The 20,261-nt window shown below is 40.3% G+C and overlaps 2 protein-coding genes across 3 annotated transcripts in view; one reads left to right on the forward strand and one right to left on the reverse strand.

Moving 5' to 3' along the window:
* LOC123369412 overlaps positions 1 to 7,539 on the forward strand; it is a 37,187-nt gene extending 29,648 nt beyond the window's left edge. The window contains exon 6 of one of the 2 annotated variants that reach the window (XM_045014988.1): positions 7,168 to 7,539. In XM_045014988.1, coding sequence (XP_044870923.1) covers position 7,168 — 1 coding nt within the window. In that variant the 3' untranslated portion in view covers positions 7,169 to 7,539. The remainder of the gene's footprint in view (positions 1 to 7,167) is intronic. The other variant, XM_045014983.1, reaches the window with a different exon arrangement.
* Positions 1 to 20,261, reverse strand: part of LOC123369411 (cytoplasmic dynein 1 heavy chain 1-like) — an 86,896-nt gene that overhangs the window by 10,995 nt on the left and 55,640 nt on the right. Inside the window, exons 43-72 of the mRNA XM_045014979.1 lie at positions 20,103 to 20,232; positions 18,466 to 18,599; positions 18,060 to 18,174; positions 17,739 to 17,900; positions 17,440 to 17,654; positions 17,092 to 17,293; positions 16,746 to 16,919; positions 16,524 to 16,643; positions 16,320 to 16,440; positions 14,460 to 14,655; positions 13,643 to 13,760; positions 12,266 to 12,481; positions 10,017 to 10,229; positions 9,714 to 9,841; positions 9,030 to 9,183; positions 7,415 to 7,561; positions 7,176 to 7,326; positions 6,695 to 6,945; positions 6,379 to 6,513; positions 6,178 to 6,272; positions 5,857 to 6,031; positions 5,252 to 5,327; positions 3,486 to 3,646; positions 3,034 to 3,145; positions 2,499 to 2,559; positions 2,294 to 2,417; positions 1,668 to 1,781; positions 1,137 to 1,307; positions 669 to 886; positions 375 to 478 (exon numbers count right to left, since the gene is read on the reverse strand). Coding sequence (XP_044870914.1) covers positions 375 to 478; positions 669 to 886; positions 1,137 to 1,307; positions 1,668 to 1,781; positions 2,294 to 2,417; positions 2,499 to 2,559; positions 3,034 to 3,145; positions 3,486 to 3,646; positions 5,252 to 5,327; positions 5,857 to 6,031; positions 6,178 to 6,272; positions 6,379 to 6,513; positions 6,695 to 6,945; positions 7,176 to 7,326; positions 7,415 to 7,561; positions 9,030 to 9,183; positions 9,714 to 9,841; positions 10,017 to 10,229; positions 12,266 to 12,481; positions 13,643 to 13,760; positions 14,460 to 14,655; positions 16,320 to 16,440; positions 16,524 to 16,643; positions 16,746 to 16,919; positions 17,092 to 17,293; positions 17,440 to 17,654; positions 17,739 to 17,900; positions 18,060 to 18,174; positions 18,466 to 18,599; positions 20,103 to 20,232 — 4,493 coding nt within the window. The remainder of the gene's footprint in view (positions 1 to 374; positions 479 to 668; positions 887 to 1,136; positions 1,308 to 1,667; positions 1,782 to 2,293; positions 2,418 to 2,498; positions 2,560 to 3,033; positions 3,146 to 3,485; positions 3,647 to 5,251; positions 5,328 to 5,856; positions 6,032 to 6,177; positions 6,273 to 6,378; positions 6,514 to 6,694; positions 6,946 to 7,175; positions 7,327 to 7,414; positions 7,562 to 9,029; positions 9,184 to 9,713; positions 9,842 to 10,016; positions 10,230 to 12,265; positions 12,482 to 13,642; positions 13,761 to 14,459; positions 14,656 to 16,319; positions 16,441 to 16,523; positions 16,644 to 16,745; positions 16,920 to 17,091; positions 17,294 to 17,439; positions 17,655 to 17,738; positions 17,901 to 18,059; positions 18,175 to 18,465; positions 18,600 to 20,102; positions 20,233 to 20,261) is intronic.

A 20,261-nucleotide genomic window follows, 5' to 3' on the forward strand; every position in this document is an offset into this window, starting at 1 on the left:
ATCCATGAATGCATGTTTAACACTTCTTTGATTGCCACTTATTTAAAAATAATTCTGAAGTATACTATTAAACATGAGTAACCTTCCTTAGAACTAGAACTAAAAGTCAGAGTCTCACTTGCATAGTATCTTCCTGTCTACCGATGAAATTCTAAACAAGTTACTTTCAACCTTAAGAATTCATAGGCATTTATTAGTTATTTTGTGGAGGCTGATATAGGTAATACACATTGAGATACTTGTAACTTTGCTATTTAGCGTTACTCAAAAAGATACTTGTGCCTCATCTATTTTAAGCATTTAAAATAAAAAAAAAAAGAGTTTGAAGTTTACATAACGTGTAAGCACACAAAAAAGTCAAATACAAGTTTTACCCTGTGTGGTGAGAAGAACTTTTTCTGCATTGTTTGGTAAACCAAGCCAGGATGGGGTTTGTGTGTCTGGCAGCAACTCAACCCATTGGACAAATTCTTCACGCCTGCAAGTGAAAGTTCTGGCAGTAAATTGAACTACGTTAATTATCCATAATCTCACACTTTAATAGGCGACCAGGAATACACTGCATGGCTAAATACCAATGCCAAAAAATACAACTTAGAGTCCAGCTTCTCAGAAGGAAAGCAAGCTACTAAGGTGAGACAAACTGAAATTTGAGGCAGAAAAAATACCTGATTCCATCTGGCATTTGAATATCCTTATGTCCATCGACCTTGCAAGCCAGTTTGAATTCACTGTCAAAGCTCAAAGTGGTAAACAAACGCTCCAGGAAAGTGTTTAGCAGACGCTGATCAAATTCATTGTCAATGCGACCTCCATAAATAGACTGTGCCATCAATGTCTTCAGAGCAGACCAGGGGATCTTATCTGGTGAAATATTCTGGCGGCCCTGACAGTAAAGACAATTTAATTAGAATGTGAAGATTCCCCATAAAAATAGAGAAATCAAGTTTGGACAGTTTAATGAAAGCCAAAAATCAAACAAACAGTTTGATATTTTGTTTTGGATATTGCTTGCTTCCAACTAATCTTGTCAGTGTTTCAGATTAATCTGCCCTTCGTTGAACAGTAACCACAAGTAATCCAAAAGTTACTTGGTATTTAAACCAAGATTATGAAAGAGCAAAAAATTCAATTACTTTTGCTGTATCATCCAGCCATGTATCTATTGTGTCGCAGGCAGATCTCAGATCAGATTCACCAAATTCATATTTCTTGGACCAGCCCAGGGGAGCATATCGCAAACGTTCTTGAATAATGGCATGGAACCAGGCAAGGAGGAAATATAAACGAGCACGTTCGTTTGGAGACTAGGATGGGAAAAAGAAAATGCATTATTTCTCCACACTAAAACCAAAGTGGTCAGAATTTATTAAAAAAGAAACCTGGTTTACTACAGTGCTGGTGAATGTGTAGTAAACACAGTATCTCCAGGTTTTAATGTATCAGATCACAAAAAGCTTAGCAGATTGCTTCCTTACATGCCAGGCATGTTTTAATCAAGGTAAAGTGAAAGCCTCTGAAAAGCTGGTTGCTTTACAGTAATATCAAAAGGCAAAACAGTTTAATGTATGATAAACCAACTGAAAGCTATGAAGTTAAAAAGAAACTTTCATAAACAGTTTTCAGTTTCTGAGTTCCCCATAACTACACAGAAACCATCACCTCACCTTGCATATTCTAGACACAGGAATACTACTGAATGTCCTCAGCATGTTTGCCTTTACACCAGGAGGAGGTTCAAACACAAAGATACGACCAGCACGTAGCAAATTCACCGGCACCTAGGACAAAAGAGCATCAACACAAGTTATATCCTGAGGAATGTGATATTTTGAACAAGTTTGTTAACCTACACTAAGTTTTTTATTGTAACAGAGTATCCTCCCTCTTGCAATAAAATGCTGAAACTACCAGCAGTATAGACTTACAACGTGGGAATCATATACTTTAACGTGAATTAAGGACTAAGGGCCAATTCCTACTTTCTACTAAGAAAAGGAAAGGATGGGAAGATGTAGGCAGACTTTTCTTCCGTGCGTAAGCACGGAGACAGGATATTTACAAAGCACTTGACATTACTAGGAATGGGGTGAGCAATACCCTAGAAAGCACCAGGCAGGATTTTGGTGACATTTGTTCCTTCTCCTGTAGATGCATTCCAAAATGCACCCTTCCCCTGTCAAATTAGGGCCATCATGGGGAATGCTGCCCTGGTTGGTGGGATTCTTGTAACAGTGGACATTGGAACAACATTACACACCACATGCTGTGCCAGTCGAAGCAAAACAGTTACCTTGGGATTTATCTCCATTGTAAGGAAAAGTCTGAAGCAAGCGTGAGGTTGTAGAGAATGCAGCTTCTTCTCTAGCTGCATCAACCAACCAGGAGCCAGATGGACATTCTTTAACATCACCCACCTACAAGAATATGGTAACAGAACAGTAACTCACTTATGTTATTCACAGTTCTACTTATACAAAAAGAGGGACAGAACATACCTGCCAGATTTCACAGCTGTATTTATTGCCTTATCTGCTTGATTAAATCCTTCAGCAGAGCCTACAAGCAGAAGGTTGTGGTTAGCTCTAGAAACTTAATTTGCTTAAATTATGTTTATATGAGGTGGTAAGTAGTAAGACAAACATGATCATTGCCTGGAACAATTTGCTTTTTTTAAATTGGTAAATGTTAATTTCACCATGCACACACACACACACACACACACAAAGATGAACACTTTTTTTTAATCAATAATAAAAATGTACAGACAGGCAAACAAGAAAAATGCTGCTTGAAGACAGATTTAAGGATATTTACTTAAAAAATGATGTTGACAATTTGTGTTATAGTGATAAAGCTTTAACTTTTTGAATCTCAAGGTCTGTCATTAAATAAATTGTCTCCCCCCATGATTTCCCACCACTGAAAGTTTTAAACATTTAAGTGTTCTTAAACCAAACATCAGTATCTGTCAAAAATTATTAAAAAAATGAAAGTCAAGTTCTGCCAAATCTAACTAGAATGTATTCTTACCTATAGCAATAGAGATAATCTGTGTGTTTTGTTCAGCTGCAAGATCTTCAACATGGCCACTGGCATCATAGCCAGGTACAGAACACATCAGTACAGGAGTATTAGGTTTCACCTATAATCCAAGATGTTTAAACAAAATATTCAGAATTACCATAAGAATAAACCAATTGATAATTATGCACTTCCACAAATCTGCAGGGGAAGATCAATTCCCTTCATCCCTTATGCTACTGTACTAACTGTGTTCAGCATAGCTGGTAAGTTGCGTTATACTGCAATAGTTTTAGCTAAAAAGGATCCTAGCAATACTGTTCTCTCTGTGCTGAAGCCCATAATGGACACCCATTAGCTCAAACTGAGGCAGAGCAGTCTGATGTGCCACCACCACCACCAGAGATTTATGCCCTCAATACAATGTCATGTTTTAAAGTATTTTCATTCCTATAATTTACCTCAGTATTTACAATGTGTGTCAGATCTAATGGCTGCTCCATAACAGACATAAAGGATTCGCCAAGGTTTGCTGAAACAAAGGCATGTGCCATGGCCAGCAGACGATCTGGACGGAATGCCTGGATCAAGAGTAAACGATGAATGGCCTGCCCAATGGGTGCTAAAATGAGAAAAGAAGAGAGTGTGTTATTGTTCCTGAAGTCTTAACAGGTCATAACTCAACATTTTGATATTTCCTTCCCAATTCTTGAACTGTGTTAATCAAATAATTAAAGAAATAAAGAAAAGACTTAGCAAAACAACTACAGCTTTTAAAGACGGAGATGCAAGTTGCTAAATGCAGTACTCTAGATTGAAATTCACATAATGGTAATTGCTGTTAATCAATCTGAACTAACTCTGTCCCAAGAAGGTTATCTTAAACTGACCTAGGCATATCTATCAATGTGACCATTAGGCTTACACACAGTACTCTTTTCAGGTTGTAGGCTCTTCAGTGTCTACTACAACAGTGCTCTAATTTGATTAGCGCCTTTGGATGCTTCCACAATGGAGTTCATACACAGAATCTAAAGCCTATTAAAAAAAAGTTTTGCCATGAAGTCTCTAGAGATTTCAGCAAAGAAAAATGCTTTCCTGCAGCATCTGCAACTAAAGTGTTGCAATACTGTGTAATACATAATAGTCTAGCATTCTTCATGTGTTAAGGCAAATAACTAAGCTGTTATTTGTAACAGAAAATTTTTAGCTTGACAGTATCCCTTGTTAAGATTTTGTCCAGATCTACTGACTGTTTAGCTATCATTTGAAACCTATACATGCTCCAGTGATAAATGGGAAACTAGTGTAGTTTATCTTATGCAAATTCTGATCCCATAGCCAAAGAGTTTTTACAGCAGCTACTAAAAGTGAGCTTAAAATACTCCCTTTAGAAAAAAAAGTTGGTTAGTACCGATTTATAGCAATTAGACAGCTGTGTCAAAGAAATGCTCATTATAAATAGCCTATTTCAAAGGAATTTTGCATGCAAGTGCTGTCCCATGTGATCTTACAGATGGGAAAGATTGAGCAAAAGAGTGGCAGTTTTCTTTTAAGTTTTCACCAATCCAGAGCTTTAGTTTCTTTCTAGGCACCTACAAATATCTACACTTAACTGAAACAAAGACAATTCATGCTAATACAGAAGTTGAGGCAGGTGGAAGAGGTAGCAATAGTTCTAGCAGGAGACCAGGCAAAGTCAGGAAACATGTAACAAGAGCCTTTTACAGAGTACTGTTACAGAGCACTGAGTTAGACCAGGCTGGCAATGACCAAAAGGCACAGATGCCCATTCAACGGTCTATGTACAGTGGATTGTAGGGTAGTTTGTTCCTGTTGCAGGGCACCACACTGACTACACTGGAACCAATCAGTGTTTTGAAGAGACTATTGAAATTTGCCTCTTACTTACGTTTGCAAGGAAACTGCACTCACATAAAAATTCTGATGCCAAGTAACTGACACCTTTTTGTGGGCAGTCTGAGGGAGATAACAAGACAATGCCCCATCCTGGGGCAAAGACCACATGGTAGGGTAGAGTCAGGGACAGGCTGCACAGTCATTACTCAGGCTGCAATTGTTTTGTGGCTTGAAGACTTCCATTTTCAATCTATCAGACTTGCAGTTTTCATAAGTGCTAAGTTCTAAGACTTCAATTAAGGTCTATTCTAGTCAAGACTAATTGGTAGCAAGGCAATTGCCAGGGTAAGAGTGCAACTGAACTTACTTGCAGGTTTTTCTTCAGACCAAATGTATGGCACCGTCTGCTCTGGTGAACTGCTATCCAACCAGATACAGAATTGCTGTATTGAAAGAAATATTGATTATGATGCATTGTACGTGACACTTAGGATTCCATTCCAGCTGCAACATCTTCAGAACAAGGACTTTCTATACACATATGGATACAGAGCCTACCATTATAAGGTCTTGATACTGACCAGGGGTGTTTACTGCAGCAAAATCCCCAACCAAAACTAAAAACATCTTAAGCAGACTATCCAGTATATTGCATGTTACTGAAGTAAAATAAAACCCAATGCTTGAAACTGTATACTAGTTTCTACAGAGAGAGGGAGACTGATCCATGGGGTTAGGGCACCCAGGTTAGAATCCCTGCTCAAAGTTTTCCTGTGTAAACTTGGCAAGCCACTTAGTCTGTGGCTTGGTTCCCAATTGTAAAATGGGAACAGTACTTCCCTACCTCATAGGAGTGTTGTGAGGTTAGCTACATTGTGAGGCACTTGTACTATAGCAATGGGGGCCATGCAAGTACCCAACATAGGTCTAATCTAATTTAGTGCAGTGACAGTGCTTAACCAGGATACTTGCCTCATCAGCTTGAACCTTAGAAACCAGGTCCTTAAACTCAGGAAGGCAGCTCAATCTCATCATAGCTTCTATTTGTTCTGTTGAAAGTCCACTGATCTTTGGGAGAGATGCTGTGCTGAGTACAATTTCTTTTCTTCTTAAGAAATGTTGGAATTCTGCATCATATGTAGGCTCCCTTAAAATTAAAAGTAGAGTAGATTTTAGCCAAGTATCTGTCTTCAGCTAAAGTAGTGGTTAACCTTAAGGTACCAAATACAAAGCTTTCATGTATGTAAATGGGAAAACTGAGACATCTCAAAAAGCAAAGATTCAAATATTTACCCAATTGTGCCTTTAAGTTTAATTCTGGCCAACAACATAGCAAAGGTTATGTGATCTTGATGTAGCATGCCACGAGCTACTCTATTGAAAGCCACCTATCGAAACAAAATGTAATTGGTTAGTTGTATTATAAAGAGCCCTAATCAGATTTCCACAGGACAAGAACCTTTGCTAAGTACAATGTCTAGGAAAATACTGAACCTGGAAGAGGTCTTTTGTGATGATTACGACACGCTGGGTATGATCTGTAATTCCATTCAAATTTGGGTTTTCATACAAGACATTATGGTAGATGTCCAAGAAAAATTGGAGAGAATACTGGTATAAGAAGTGTATCTAAAGAGAAAAATTTTATATATATTTTTGTTTGACAAACACTGAGGTTATTGCAATTCATGATGTACTTATGTAGTCATAACTGGAATTTAAACAGTATGGCATAACTTTAAAAAAAATGTTAAGAGTAATGAATATTTCTGGTGAGAAGAAAGGGATTAAATTTGGTTCTTTATCTAACCTGTTTCAGTGACTCTATTGTGAAGTAGATACTACTGCATGCTGTAGAAAGTGGTAAATACGCCTGAGATACAGCCTCCACCTCTTGCATGACAATATCAGTCTCTTCTACTTTTCTGGTGACCTCTGCTTCTTCCTTCTTTAGGTTCTCCAAAGTAGTTATGATTGTGTCATCTAAAATATGTCCCTTCACTTCATTGAGAGCTTGTAGCAGAGATTTTTCTAACTGCCGCAAATGCAGTTGGAATTCACCTTAAGTAAAACAAATTGAGATCTGCGATCATATGCAATGCATATAACCTATACAAACATATTCTATATAGTTTGCCATATTTCCGGTATGCTTTGAAACAGAATGTTCCAAAATATCTAATTCCTCAACTATAAAAAGAACAGCTGCATATTAGTAAGAGAGTGACTGTCAAGTTTATTCTCTGACTAATTAGGACTCATTTTTATGGTTTGATTTTTCAGAAACATACCTTGAAGTTTAAGGAGGTCAGAACGTTTTTCATCAACATCTGGTCTTTCAGCTTTTAGGACCTCATTCAGACACTGGCTCTGTAAACTACTGCGAGTTACTGTGAAATTGACAAACGTAACACGAGAGCAGAGATCCGGGGGAAATTCAACCTATCAAAATAAATATCAGGATCATTTTCTTGGCTTAATATGTGTTCTGCCCTGCTGAAAGCTAAACAAATTCGTAAGTGTTCCTTACTGTTGGATCTCTGGTGGAGAGGAAGATGACAAAGGACGGTGACAAGTCAATATCTTGGTCTCCCAGGGTAATAAGCACTCGACCCCCAGTTCTCCGGACTTCACGATTCAGCACAGGATTCAGAACTGGATCATAGCTCTCCACATCCTAAACAGCAGTACAGTTGTGAGAGTAATCAACAGAACAGTAGCTAAATGGACCTGTGCTGGAACAAGTTTGAATAAAGTTTGATCTGGATCACAGTTTTCCCCTTGCATGGGAAAAGGTCTAGTAGTAATCCACATGAAGATTTGGTCATGTGGGTAACTACTGTTATTCCAGTGTTATTCCCCATAGAATAAGCTAATTTTTAGGATCAAGTACTATTCAGACATTTTGGATGATGGATTACATACCTAAGTAACGTTTCCAGTTTGGATTTCTTAATTTTGCTGTTTTCATTGTTTAGATATCAGATTATAACTAGCACCAAGAGGCCCCAATCAGAAGTGATGCTCCCACTGCTACAAATATTGGACCTAAATCCTGCATCAAACAGCTCACAGTTTAAGAGCACAAGCAATAAGAGGGTGATGGAGACCAACACCTTTGGAAAGTAAATTAGTAATCTGTGCCTCAGTTTTACCATCTGTGCTATAGGGATAATATATTCTTATTTCTTAAGGCAGGGGTGGCCAACCTGAGCCTGAGAAGGAGCCAGAATTTATCAATGTACATTTCCAAAGAGCAACAGTAATATGTCAACAGCCCCCCATCAGTTCTCCCACCCACTGGCAGCCCTGCCGATCAGCATCTCCCCCTCCCTCCCCACACCTCTCAATCATCTGTGTAGGGCGGGGGAGTGAGGGCACTGGGTAGAGTGGGGGCAGGGGTTGAGCAGGAAGCACCCCCTGGCACATTGGCACCTGTACCTCCAGTCCTGGAGTCGGTGCCTATACAAGGAGCCGCATATTAACTTCTGAAGAGCCACATGTGGCCCCGGAGCCACAGGTTGGCCACCCCTGTCTTAAAGTGTTGTGAGGTGCTCAGATACTACAGAAATGGGTGCCATCTCTAGACAGATGTACTTTTTTTTAATATACATGCATACATTTGCATCTCTTTTTGTATTTTCCTCAAGCCAATCTGGCTTCTCCTATCTGCTCCAAAACCAGATATTTCAACACTGACTATTGACTGCAGACATCCATACGAGTGAGTTAAGATTTTTTGAAGCATTATAGATCAGTGTAGGGACTGTTTTATGCAGTTGAGATGGTGTGTAAAGAGTAACTGAAGGGGAGTGGACAAGCAGACTAGACAGTCAAGTCAGAAGGGGCACAATAGGTGACAAATTATTAAGTAGCCTGGGGCACAGCTGAGAAAGACTTTAAATTTGACCTTGATATGGTAGGAGAGGGGGAGCAATGTGGGTAGAACAACAGGTAAGGAAGATGGTCTTTGCTGCATTTTGATCCATTGTCTACACAGGGACCTTCATTTATTCAATACCTGGAAAGCACAATTGCCAGAGTAGCAATAAAACTAAGCCCCAGCAAGTGAAGATTTCAAGTGTACTTCCTGGGAAATGTACCACAATTTATTTTTTTTTAATTTTTGTAAACAAGAGACTAACCTGGATGAGTAGAGGGTTACCAAATCTCAATGCACTTTCCAAGTTCTTTCTGAAAGCATCATCCAAAAAGCTAGTACGAGTGATCTTTCGGTCCTTGTATTCATTCATAATGAACTCTGTGGCTTGTCCAGAAGGATCAATGATCAGTGGATACCTAAGTTAGTGAAAAAATATTTCCATCATATGACAGATTTAAGGCTTCTAATACAAGCCATTAATCCACTCAGGTTGAGTTAATATTCTAAATCTTTTTTGGAGAATGTGGGCTCATGTAATGAAATATGGGGGATCACGGTCATTGTTTGGAGAAGATAACAGTTTATCTAACTAGATACAACTATCAAAAGGATACTTTACTGTTTCAAGCGATACAGACTGACTAACAGCTTCAGTTTGAGCTAAATTGGTATAATAGTGAAGTACACTAAAAATGAAGTTGTTTTGCTTATAAACACAAGGGAAGGAGATTTTTAAGACTTGCATTTAATTTGCTATCATTGGTACTATGTAGATATCAGAAAGAGCTCAACATTCTCTCAAGGCATTTATATTCAGTTTGATGATAAAGTTTCAATCAAGTTTTCCTTTTGACAGGTGTGTGCAAATTCCATTGACTTCAGTGGGAGTTCTGTGCACCGATCCACTGTTAAGTTTATTCCCATACATTCTGTACAAATGAAGTACCTATTAAACCGCTTAAGCATGATAGCGTTTTCTGTGCACAGGTCATCTGCAGGTAGAGAACTTGCTTGCCAGCGAAGACGCTCATCTGCATTGGAAAGGTATTCTGTCCTTGCAATGTCTGTACGGAACTGAAGAGTAAAACATTATTATTATTTGCCCAACGAGAGCTCCAAGTTTGATCAAATTAGATCTTTATCTTTTGTGAACACCTTGTGATTTCCCCTTTATGAACCAGTAACTCATTACAATCAATGTTAACACCTCTGGTAGTCATGACATTAGTAATTGTGGATCAATCTTTACCTGGATATTTGCTTGCTGCAAGTGATGGGACCACGTAGTGAACAAGTTCTGTCGCATCTGCTGGTCAAAGTAACCAGCATAAGCCATAAAAGCTCCTGAAAGCAAACAGTCTCCTGCAATAGTGGACATCTGATTCTTGAAGGTTTCACTTGTCTTCTCCCATCTTTCACGTTCAGCAGACAGACTCTTCAAGAGAGCTGTGCTACGGTTTACCTAGAAATTAAGGAATGGTTTATATTTCAAAATGAAGGCCCCCATAATTATCACATTTGCAGTCTATACAGACAGACAAGTTTGCCCAACACACCAGACTTTGGACCCAAATTTTCAGAATTACGTATGTCCAGAAAACAACTATGAGTGCATGCACAACTCTGGAAGTTTGGTTGTTGGTATTCTTGGGCTGTGAATTTTACGGTTCTGGTAGTGGAAAGGGATACAGGGTTGCAAGCATTTTGGAGAACAGGATTAGAATTCAAAACGACCCTGACAAATTGGAGAATTGATCTGAATTCCACAAGTGAAATTCAGGAAGGGGAAAAAAGAATCAAATGCAAAACAACTACAGAACAGGAAATAACTCGCTAGGACAGGGGTGGCCAAATTGAACCTGAGAAGGAGCCAAAATTCACTAATGTACATTGCCACAGGGCCGCAGTAATACATTAGCAGTCCCCACCATGAGCTCCCCCTTCCCACCCCCCGCTCCCAGCGCCTACTGCCCAAAGTGGCCCTGCGGTTCAGTGCCTCTCCACACCTCCCGATCAGCTGTTTCGTGGTGTGCAGGAGGCTCTGGGCAGGAGAGGGAGGAGCGAGGGCATGGCAGGCTCAGAGGAGGGAGTGGGAAGGGGTAGAGTGGGGGCAGAGCCCATGGCAGAGCCAGGGGTTGAGCAGTGAGCAACCCCCAGCACATTGGAAAGTTGGCACCTGTAGCTCCAGCCCCGGAGCCGGTGCCTATATAAGGCCGCATATTAACTTCTGAAGAGCTGCATGGGGCTCTGGAGCTACAGGATGGCCACCCCTGGGCTAGGATCTAGCTGGCTAGGCTGAAGAGGATCTGGGGGTTATAGTGGATCACAAATTGAGTATGAATGATCAATGTGGTGCAGCTGTAAAAAAGGCTAATATTCTGGAACATATTAACAGGAGTGTTGTAAGAAAGACACGGGAGGTACTGGTCCCAGTCTATACAGCAATCAGGGCTCAGCTGGATTACTGTGTCCAGTTCTGGATACCACACTTTAGGAAAGATGTGGACAGGTTGGAGAGTTTCCAGAGAAGGACAACAAAAACAATTAAATGTTTAGAAAACCTGACCTATGAGAAAAGGTTAAAAAAACTGAGCATGCTTAGTCTTGAGAAAAGACAACCACCATGACATTCTTTAAATATGTTCAGGGCTATTCTAAAGAGGACTGATCAATTGTTCTCCATGTCCACGTAAGATAAGGTGAGAAGTAAGGGGCTTAATCTGCAGCAAGGGAAATATAGATTAGATATGAGGAAAAACCCTCTAACTAAAGGGAGTAGTTAAGCACTGGAACAGGCTTCCAAGGGAGGTTGTGGAATTCTCATCATTGGACATTTTTAAGAATGGATTGGCCAGCCACCTGTCAAGAATGAACTAGGTTTATTTTACCCTGCTGCAGCACAGGGGGCTGCACTTGAGTTCCCTTTCAGCCCTATGTTTCTATGATTCCATCAGTGCAGCTCAAAGAATCAAAAAATAAGAGGACATTTGTATGGACCGGTCTTATCTGAAGAGAACATTAATAAAGCAGTTACCCTGCCAGGTATTTTTAAAATAGTTGTTATAAGCATTAAGTAATCACAATTCCTCTGAAACACATTTGAGACTTACAGAACTGATCATTCTAGTGGGTGAATTTTGTGCTTGTGAAAGAGGACTGGCTTTGCTTTATCTATGCTAGTTTTCCTTGGTTTTGAGTAACATCCCACCTGCTAGCCTAGTCCTGATCAAACAAATCGCCAATTTAATTGGGTGGCCAGCATGAGGCAGTGACTGGAAGAGTAATCCTCACTCTGGACTGTTTATCAGTGGTCTGGAAAGCTCTTTGTAAGAAGTCCAAAGGATGAAACATATTGAAAGGCCAACTGGTGTAGAGAGGCCATTAAAGCATTCTGTGTTAGAAAGGTGTACAGAATGTTTGAAAGCCACTACTCCTACCCCCTGAAACATCAAAGAAAAGTCAGTAAAATGGACAAAATGGTACATTAAGTATTCTCACTTTTGCTTCAACTGCAGCCAGGTCCACCTTAATTGCTTGAGCCTCTGAAATCAGCACTGCATACTCTTCCTTGTAGCGAGCAATACTGGCCTCCAGATCATGAATCATCTGTTCCACCTCATTAGCTTTCTGTTGAATGTTTTTGGCATCATCCTCCAGTTTCTGTAGTTCATTGCGGAGGGGTCCTACTTGTTTCAACATATCAGCATAATTCAGCTGTGAAACATGTGAACAGTCAGTTCTAGATACTTTCTAGAATGGAACTTACCACGTGACTTGGGACCATGCAAGTCAGCAAGCATAATTTTGTATGGATTGAGGGCACCCCTCAGGATTTTAGGTATTTGGGCTTTCATTTTAAAATGTTTACGTTCCTAGTCCTCTACTTAAACTGATTCACTATTCTGAGTCTGCAGGTGGCCTGAAACAGCCAACAGGTGTCAACTGCACTATTCATAACACTGAAGTGAGACCGAAGTTCTTTGGGAAACCTCCAGATTTCGATCAAATTTCAAATTCAATCGTGCAGTGCAGAGACAATTGCCCATGATGCCAGAGCTCTCTCTCAGGGAGCATAGAATGAAGGCAGGGGAGACACTGCAATAAGTCTGGAAGGCTAGAAGAGGGAAGCTTATCCTATGGGCTAAGTACCAAATTAGTGTATTTTTTCCTTGCACACTGGGATTAGCTTGCCCCTGCCCCCACTGCAGGAGCCCTCCTGTTTTCCCATAAGACACTCTACTCAAGCTTCTAAAATCCCACCTGTGAGCCCTTGGCCAAAGCCCACACCCACAAATAACCAACCTTGGCTTTGGATAGGGCTGGGTGAGATGCCATCTGTGCTTGCCATTGACATTACTTCAGCGCTAGATGCCCTCCCTTCAGTAAGACATGATCACTCTGCTCTACAACATTCCCCACCCTTGTCAGCTGGGGAAAATGAGATCAAACCAGGCAACAAAATCTGGCCTGTGCGCACACAAAACTGGCCACAGAGCAAAGAGACCAGCCATTAGTCACTATTATTAAAACAGATATTTTCAACTGTCTTTTGAAAAAGTAAGTTGTAGGGTTGCAGTCATTACATACAAGTTCTTATGAAATGTACTGCAGGATCCTGTTACTCATGGAACAGTTAACCAGGTATGCAAGAACATTCAGCACCTTACTCTGCACTTTCACTTGAGACCAATTTCTGTTTTAACCTCTACAATAGCAAGCTAGACAAGATGCCACAGATCTTCGAGTGATGGAAGTCCATCTATTCTGAGTCCTTGCATATTTCCAGCACCGTAGAACTAGTATTTATCACTAGGTGTTTGATTTCCCACATAAGACAAGCATTCTACATTGGCGCATCTACTGCAGATGAGTTACCTGTGCAATTGCCCATTTTACCAGTGGACCACACGCTAAGGATGCTCGGTTTACAATTTCATAATTGTAACTTGGATTTGACATGTAATTCTTCTTCATCTTTTCCCGGATGGAATCACTGCAAAAGAAGAGTTATGTTTGACACAGCATGTGTGCAAGTGTTGAATCTGTCACCACAGAGTTACTACAGTAGATAAACTAAAACCAATACCTTAGATCTTCAGTATTAAAGTTGACAATGCTGCTGATGAAATTATCCCTGAGAATAACTGGTCTGATCTTTTTCCAGTCATTTGTCTCCTCACCCAACAAGAGACAAATGGATTCTAAAGCCAGTTTTACTGCAGCAGGAGGGTTGCCCATTGCTCTGACTTCAACAAGATGCTGCTTCCTTATAGAGCTCACAGCTATTAAGGGGACAAAAAAGTATTTTCAGGGATTTAAGGTTACTGCTGGGAAATAATGAAAGAAATTCAAGTTCAATTACTGGGAATAGTCTATATCCCAGTGCTCTGATGGCAGTAGGTGCTACTCAGACTATACTTTAAAATTTATTTTAAGAGCAAAATTTAGCTCTGAGATGCACATCTTCTCCCTGATTGTCATCTATTCATGAAGATGATCTGAGTTTGATATTTTGTTCTCCACGTAGAAGGTGGAGATTCTGCACACACATGAGGTGAATTCTGCTTTTTGGGAGGTAGAAACCAAACCCTAACATCACCAATTGTGACTACTAGTAAGATTTCTATTGTGAAAATCTTGTGAACAATTTCTTTCTATTCCCAGCAGTAGCTCGGTACCTGCAGTTATTCACCTGATCTCCTCAGCAGAAAAGTTTACAATAGTTGGAATGAAGTTTTCCCTCATAATGATGGAACGTATCTGTTTCCAGTCAGTTGTACTTTCACCCAATAGCAGACAGATGGACTCTAGTGCTAGCTTCACTGCTGCAGGTGGGTTGGCCATAGAACGGACCTCTACCAGATGCTGCTTCTTTATTGATTTTACAGCTAATCACAGTGGTCAAGCCAGATGGAGCAGGGAAAAAAGGAAGAGTATTGATTGGGGAGAAAAAGGAAGAAAAGACAGCAAAATAGTAAGACAGGAATTAGCAAATCATTGATATTGTTGAGAGATTTTTAAGCTTCAGGTCATATATAAAACAAAGTAAACCACTCTTGTAAAAACCAAATGCTTTCCACATTTTGAAAACTCTTCACCAGTATTCTCACTTGAGAGAAGGAAAAAAAACAAACAAACGATGAGTCCTTGTGGCACCTTAGAGACTAAAAAGTTTATTTAGGCATAAGCTTTCGTGGGCTAGAACCCACTTAATCAGATGTACAAAGTAAAAAATACAGGTGCAGGTATAAATACATGAAAGGATGGTGGTTGCTTAACCAAGTGCTAGGTCAGTCTAACGAGCATCATCAAGGCTCTACAACCTATCCTGAAGGACGACCCCTCACTCTCACAGACCTTGGGAGACAGGCCAGTCCTTGCTTACAGACAGCCCCCCAACATGAAGCAAATACTCACCAGCAACTACACATCACACAACAAAAACACCAACCCAGGAACCAAACCCTGCTACAAACCCCGGTGCAAACTCTGTCCATATATCTATTCAAGGGACACCATCATAGGACCTAACCACATCAGCCACACCATCCGGGGCTCATTCACCTGCACATCTACCTGCTGCTGTATTTTTTACTTCATACATCTGATGAAGTGGATTCTAGCCCATGAAAACTCATGCCCAAATAAATCTGTTAGTTTCTAAGGTGCCACAAGGACTCCTCATTTTTAATGCTGATACAGACTAACACAACTACCCTTGAAACCTGTCACGTGAGAGAGAGCAAGCTGAACTCTCAGAAGCTTCCGAGCACTACTACAAGAGCAAGAGTTTGCACCTGGCAGCTATGTTGAGTTCACAAGTTAAGGAGCCTAAAAACAAGGTGATGCCTTTACAGCGAGTGACTATATACCTAGGCAAATAGGGAGTTACAAGTCCTTCCTCCTCTTTTGCAACCCATTGATAAGCCACTGTAACTAACTCTGGAGTAAATAAGTTGTAGGTGGTATTTCCATTCACGATACTTATGTAGCATTTATTAAATCACTAATTCCATGAACTGGACACTGCTATCTCGTAAGAGGCAGCACCAGAAGAAACCGAACACATTAGGGACTAGAAAACAGTGAGAAACAAGCTGGGGTGCAAGTGCACAGCAAGCTAGCATGCTGTAGTAGACTATGTGGACCATATTACTGCACACCAGAAATTTCCTAGTGTTTGTTGACCTACTCCTGTTTCAGAAGTTCCTATTCTAATATGCCCTGATATACTGAAAGATAGTAAATCTAGCAAAGCTTGGCAAAAAACAGTGAACCATTAAGACAGTTTATTGCTCAAAGTTTAATAAAAATACTGCTTAGAATGCAAGTCTATGGTAGCAATAATGGGAAGTTTGGAAGCTCAGTAGTGCTAGTGAACTATTTTATTTCTACGGCTTCCACACTAAAGATTAAGATACTGCTGATAAAGGGATGGACCCAAAGGTCACTGAAGCAAATGGAAGCACTCCCACTGACTTTAAGAGCCTTTGGATCAGCCCCAAGCTCCTCAAGGAAGGCATGCTGTAGTTATTTGTCAGTGTTGACTTACCATTCTGAGCTTCAATGACAGCAGGTTCGACTTTGTCTAGATCCTCCTTCACACTCATTTGCTTATCTGCAATTACTGCTTGCTGTTTGTGCAGTTGCTCTTGAATGTCTTGGCTCAAATCCTAAGAGAATGATTGTGAAACCTGTAAGATTATTTCTAAATATACTGTACATATACAAAAGGTAAAGAAAGCTTTGATTTCACCTTTTTCGCCTCAGCTTCTTGCTGATGCTTCACCATTTTTTTCAGCTTGTCATTAGCTGCTGCATTCTTCACTTCCAACTCCTGGCTCTTTATTCTCAAGTCCCTACGCAGTTCTTCCACCTGACATGAATTGTAAGATTAAAGTCTATGCAGACTAAACTCAGTTTTAAAATTTTTAATAGCTCTAATTTATATGAAAAAGCAAAGTTTAAAGGTATGTACCTGGTCAACAGTTTCCTTGATCTTTCTAAGACCAACATTCAAATGCATCTGCTGTTCTTCCAGCTCACTCCTTTTCTCACTGAACAAGTTGGCATAATGGTTGATGAAGTCCAAATAGTGACGTGGTGTGATGGCCATAATTCTGCCTCCCCGTTTTGCTAGATGAGCGTTAGCCTTTCCAAAGGAAAAGGATTTTGTCAAAAGTTTGTATATGTAAAAGGTTTTTTTAATCTAGATTATATATTACTAAACTCAAAACTCTCCCAGCAGCAACACTGTTGTACTGAACTTGTGTCAGTCCACTAGAACAGGACATTAGAGATCTGAGTAGAATGGCAGAACACACCTGATGAAGGGTCTGGTGAACAAATACACAGCTATTTACAATAGCTTCCCTATGTGATGGTGGTTGTGGTAACTTATACACAACTGGCATATAGTCTGGCACAATGTAGTTTGGCTTCTCAAGATCCATTTTGCTTGTAAACTCTTTGCCAACTTGGTACAGTGCATCAGTTGACCAGTCTCCAAACCAGTTCAAGACACACCTGCAGACAGGACAAGACATACATGAAAACCTCCAAACTTTCTTTTTTCAAGAGGGTATTAACAATATTCTTAATTAAAAAAAGACAGACCTCAAGTGTTAAGATACTTTGTTGTAGGTTAGTTCTAAACAGAACAAGTAAGTTACCTGCTGAAAAGAGATGGAGAAGTAGCTGCTCTGTCTTTTAGGCCCTCAGAAGATGGGTTCATGGTGAACACAACATGGAGATTGCGAATAACTTGACTGGTGAACCATTTGTACAATTCTTCATGTGAATCTAGCATTAAACCTTCTTTCTGTGCTCCCTCTTTACATTGAGTCATAAGGGTGGCATATTCATCTCCTTCAAAGAGACTAGGAACCTAATACAGGAAATAAGTATATTTTTCTTAAAGGCTTGATTTTCCCTGCATAACTGCTACTTTACACAGATTTACTCAAGTTACCTCTCCATTGGCCAGAAGATTATTCATTCTTTCCAGGAATCCAGAACCCAGTACATTTGACTCATCCAGTATAAATGCTATTTTCTCATTCTTGCAGCCAGAGCGTCTTAAAACCATTCTCAGATCTTCATCAAAGTCTTCACCTGTGTATTTTCTATGAACCTACAAAGATTTAGCGATAGTTACTGATCCTTTTTAGCCCTTATCCTCCCTCACAATGACTTATATTTAGTCTATCTTTGGTAAGATAAATGTCTATCTGCAAGACAACTGAAAGCTTTAACAGTCAATTTTTTTGTTGAGTGATCAAACTAAACCAACCTTTATTTGGTAAACACTTAAACCATTCATCCAAGCCACAAATCGTGAGAGAGTCGTTTTCCCGGCTCCACTAACTCCAATGAGAATCAAGTGACCCTGAGGCTGGCGGAAGATTCTGAAAGAGATTGGTACTTCAAGATTGGTACATTTCCAAACCGCCTTTCCTTGCAAACTTAACCTGTATTTTTTTTTAGTACGGTGACTGGTTTGGGGGCACACTGAAGTGACCATTGGCAATATTTCTCAGTCTACTGCTACAATTCCAACCTTGCAATGCCCCCTTTACAGAATGCCTCTCCCAAGTGGAGCACCAGAACAAACTGGTGCGCCATTCTGGACTAGTCTGAATACAGATTTGTTTTATAATTCAAACTAGACAGACCAAGGAGTTGGAAATTCAGCTTACCGGTCAATTCTTAGCACATGATCCAAAACTTCATTGAACAGCACTAGTGGCACATCAAGTTCTTCTTCATAAAACACTTTCAGCCTGGCTTTTACATAGTCTCTCAGCTCTTCCTGATCCACTGGGATATAATCCTAGAATATGTAAGCAAGAGATCTAACAGTCTAGAATTTAAGACTAAGGGAGAGAGTCTCACCCTGCTGACCCCTCTGTGCTGGATATAGGGGCTGGAGTGACACAAATTCCCAACTCAAGAATTGATGATAGCCACAGGGACCCCCCTCAGACTCTGATGTAGCATGTGCTACGGGCAGGGCCTGTAATGTTACATGCCAAGCAGCAGTGCTGCCCAGAATTTCTGCAGGCACCTTGGAACTGGCTTGCACGATTTAGACAACCCATTAAGACTCAAAGCTAACGTAGTCCCCATCCCACTCTTCCTTGGCTATGAGTTTTGGTGTTGTGCCTCTTAGCAGCATAGTTCAGACTTTCACCTTAAGTTGAAAAACTAGTTTTCACACCAGCTCAGATGTCAGAGGGATAGCCGTGTTAGTCTGGATCTGTAAAAGCAGCAAAGAATCCTGTGGCACCTTATAGACTAACAGACGTTTTGCAGCATGAGCTTTCGTGGGTGAATACCCACTTCTTCAGATGCAAGTGCAAGCTCAGATGCTGCACTTAAATCTGATGCATTTTCTATTTGTGCATCATGTCTGCAGAGCCGCTGTAATGTAAGGCATTTAAAGGATCTATTGCTTACTTTAAAGAGGCAATATAAGTCAGTATATTCCATAAGTGCCAGAAAATTCCCAGGTAGACAGGTATTTGTGCTCCTCCTTGGCACTTTTACCATCACTGCGAATTCCTGATTTGAATACACATATGGCTCAACTCAGCGTTACAGAGTTGTTTCTTGAAGTCAGCTGCAACAGTTGAGACCATATAAGGCCATGAACAATTTATTGATCAGACACTGTTGTTCATTATGAGACGACTATAGGCATTTATTGTTCTGAAAGCATACAGCCAGATACAAGATTGTGGAGTACAAGCATACTCAATCATACCACCTTGGGTCATACCTCAGATCAAGCTACACAATGATCTGACTACCACCACTTGGGAGACCAAGGGAACCCCGGGATGCTAGGAAATGAAGCTTGTGACTCAGTGGATGGCACTTCTCCTTTGAGTCATCAGTTAGCCAGTGTGGTTACGGACACCACTGGTTTATTTGTTAAACAAACCAAAAAGACAGCTTACATCTCTTAACTGCACTAGTCCAAGACCCCAGGATACTTTCTGCAATTGTTACCCTCGATATTCTAGATGAGTCCCTGTTTGGGTATATGCTCTGCCTTCAAATTCACAGTTCTACTCCACTGGTACCCGGATAGATTCTGCTATGTGTTGGATACCTGTCATGGCATGCCGCATAAAATGTGTTTGGTTACCACCTCCAAATGGTTAGCAATCCTTATTGTCAAAGGTAAATTCTATCATAGTATGGACTGCGCTTAGTACACTAGAAGGAGTGGTGCCTAAGTGAAGTGGTGGGCAAAGATTCACTCTCTTAATAGGATACTTAGTGTCTGCAACTGTCAATGGCAAGGCTTCTATTGAGATACCCCTCTCACCTTTGACAGCCAATTGCTGTACAAGATGGGTCTGCTCATAGCTTTCTCTTTGTCTATGTTGGGGAAATGTTTCAGAGCTACCATATCAATATTTTCATCAGTCCAACGTCTCTCTTCATCTTCCACAAGTCTAGTTAGAGAGAAACAGTTACAAGCAAG

Source organism: Mauremys mutica, chromosome 4 (genome assembly GCF_020497125.1).
Source record: "Mauremys mutica isolate MM-2020 ecotype Southern chromosome 4, ASM2049712v1, whole genome shotgun sequence".
Taxonomy (NCBI): Eukaryota; Metazoa; Chordata; order Testudines; family Geoemydidae; genus Mauremys; species Mauremys mutica.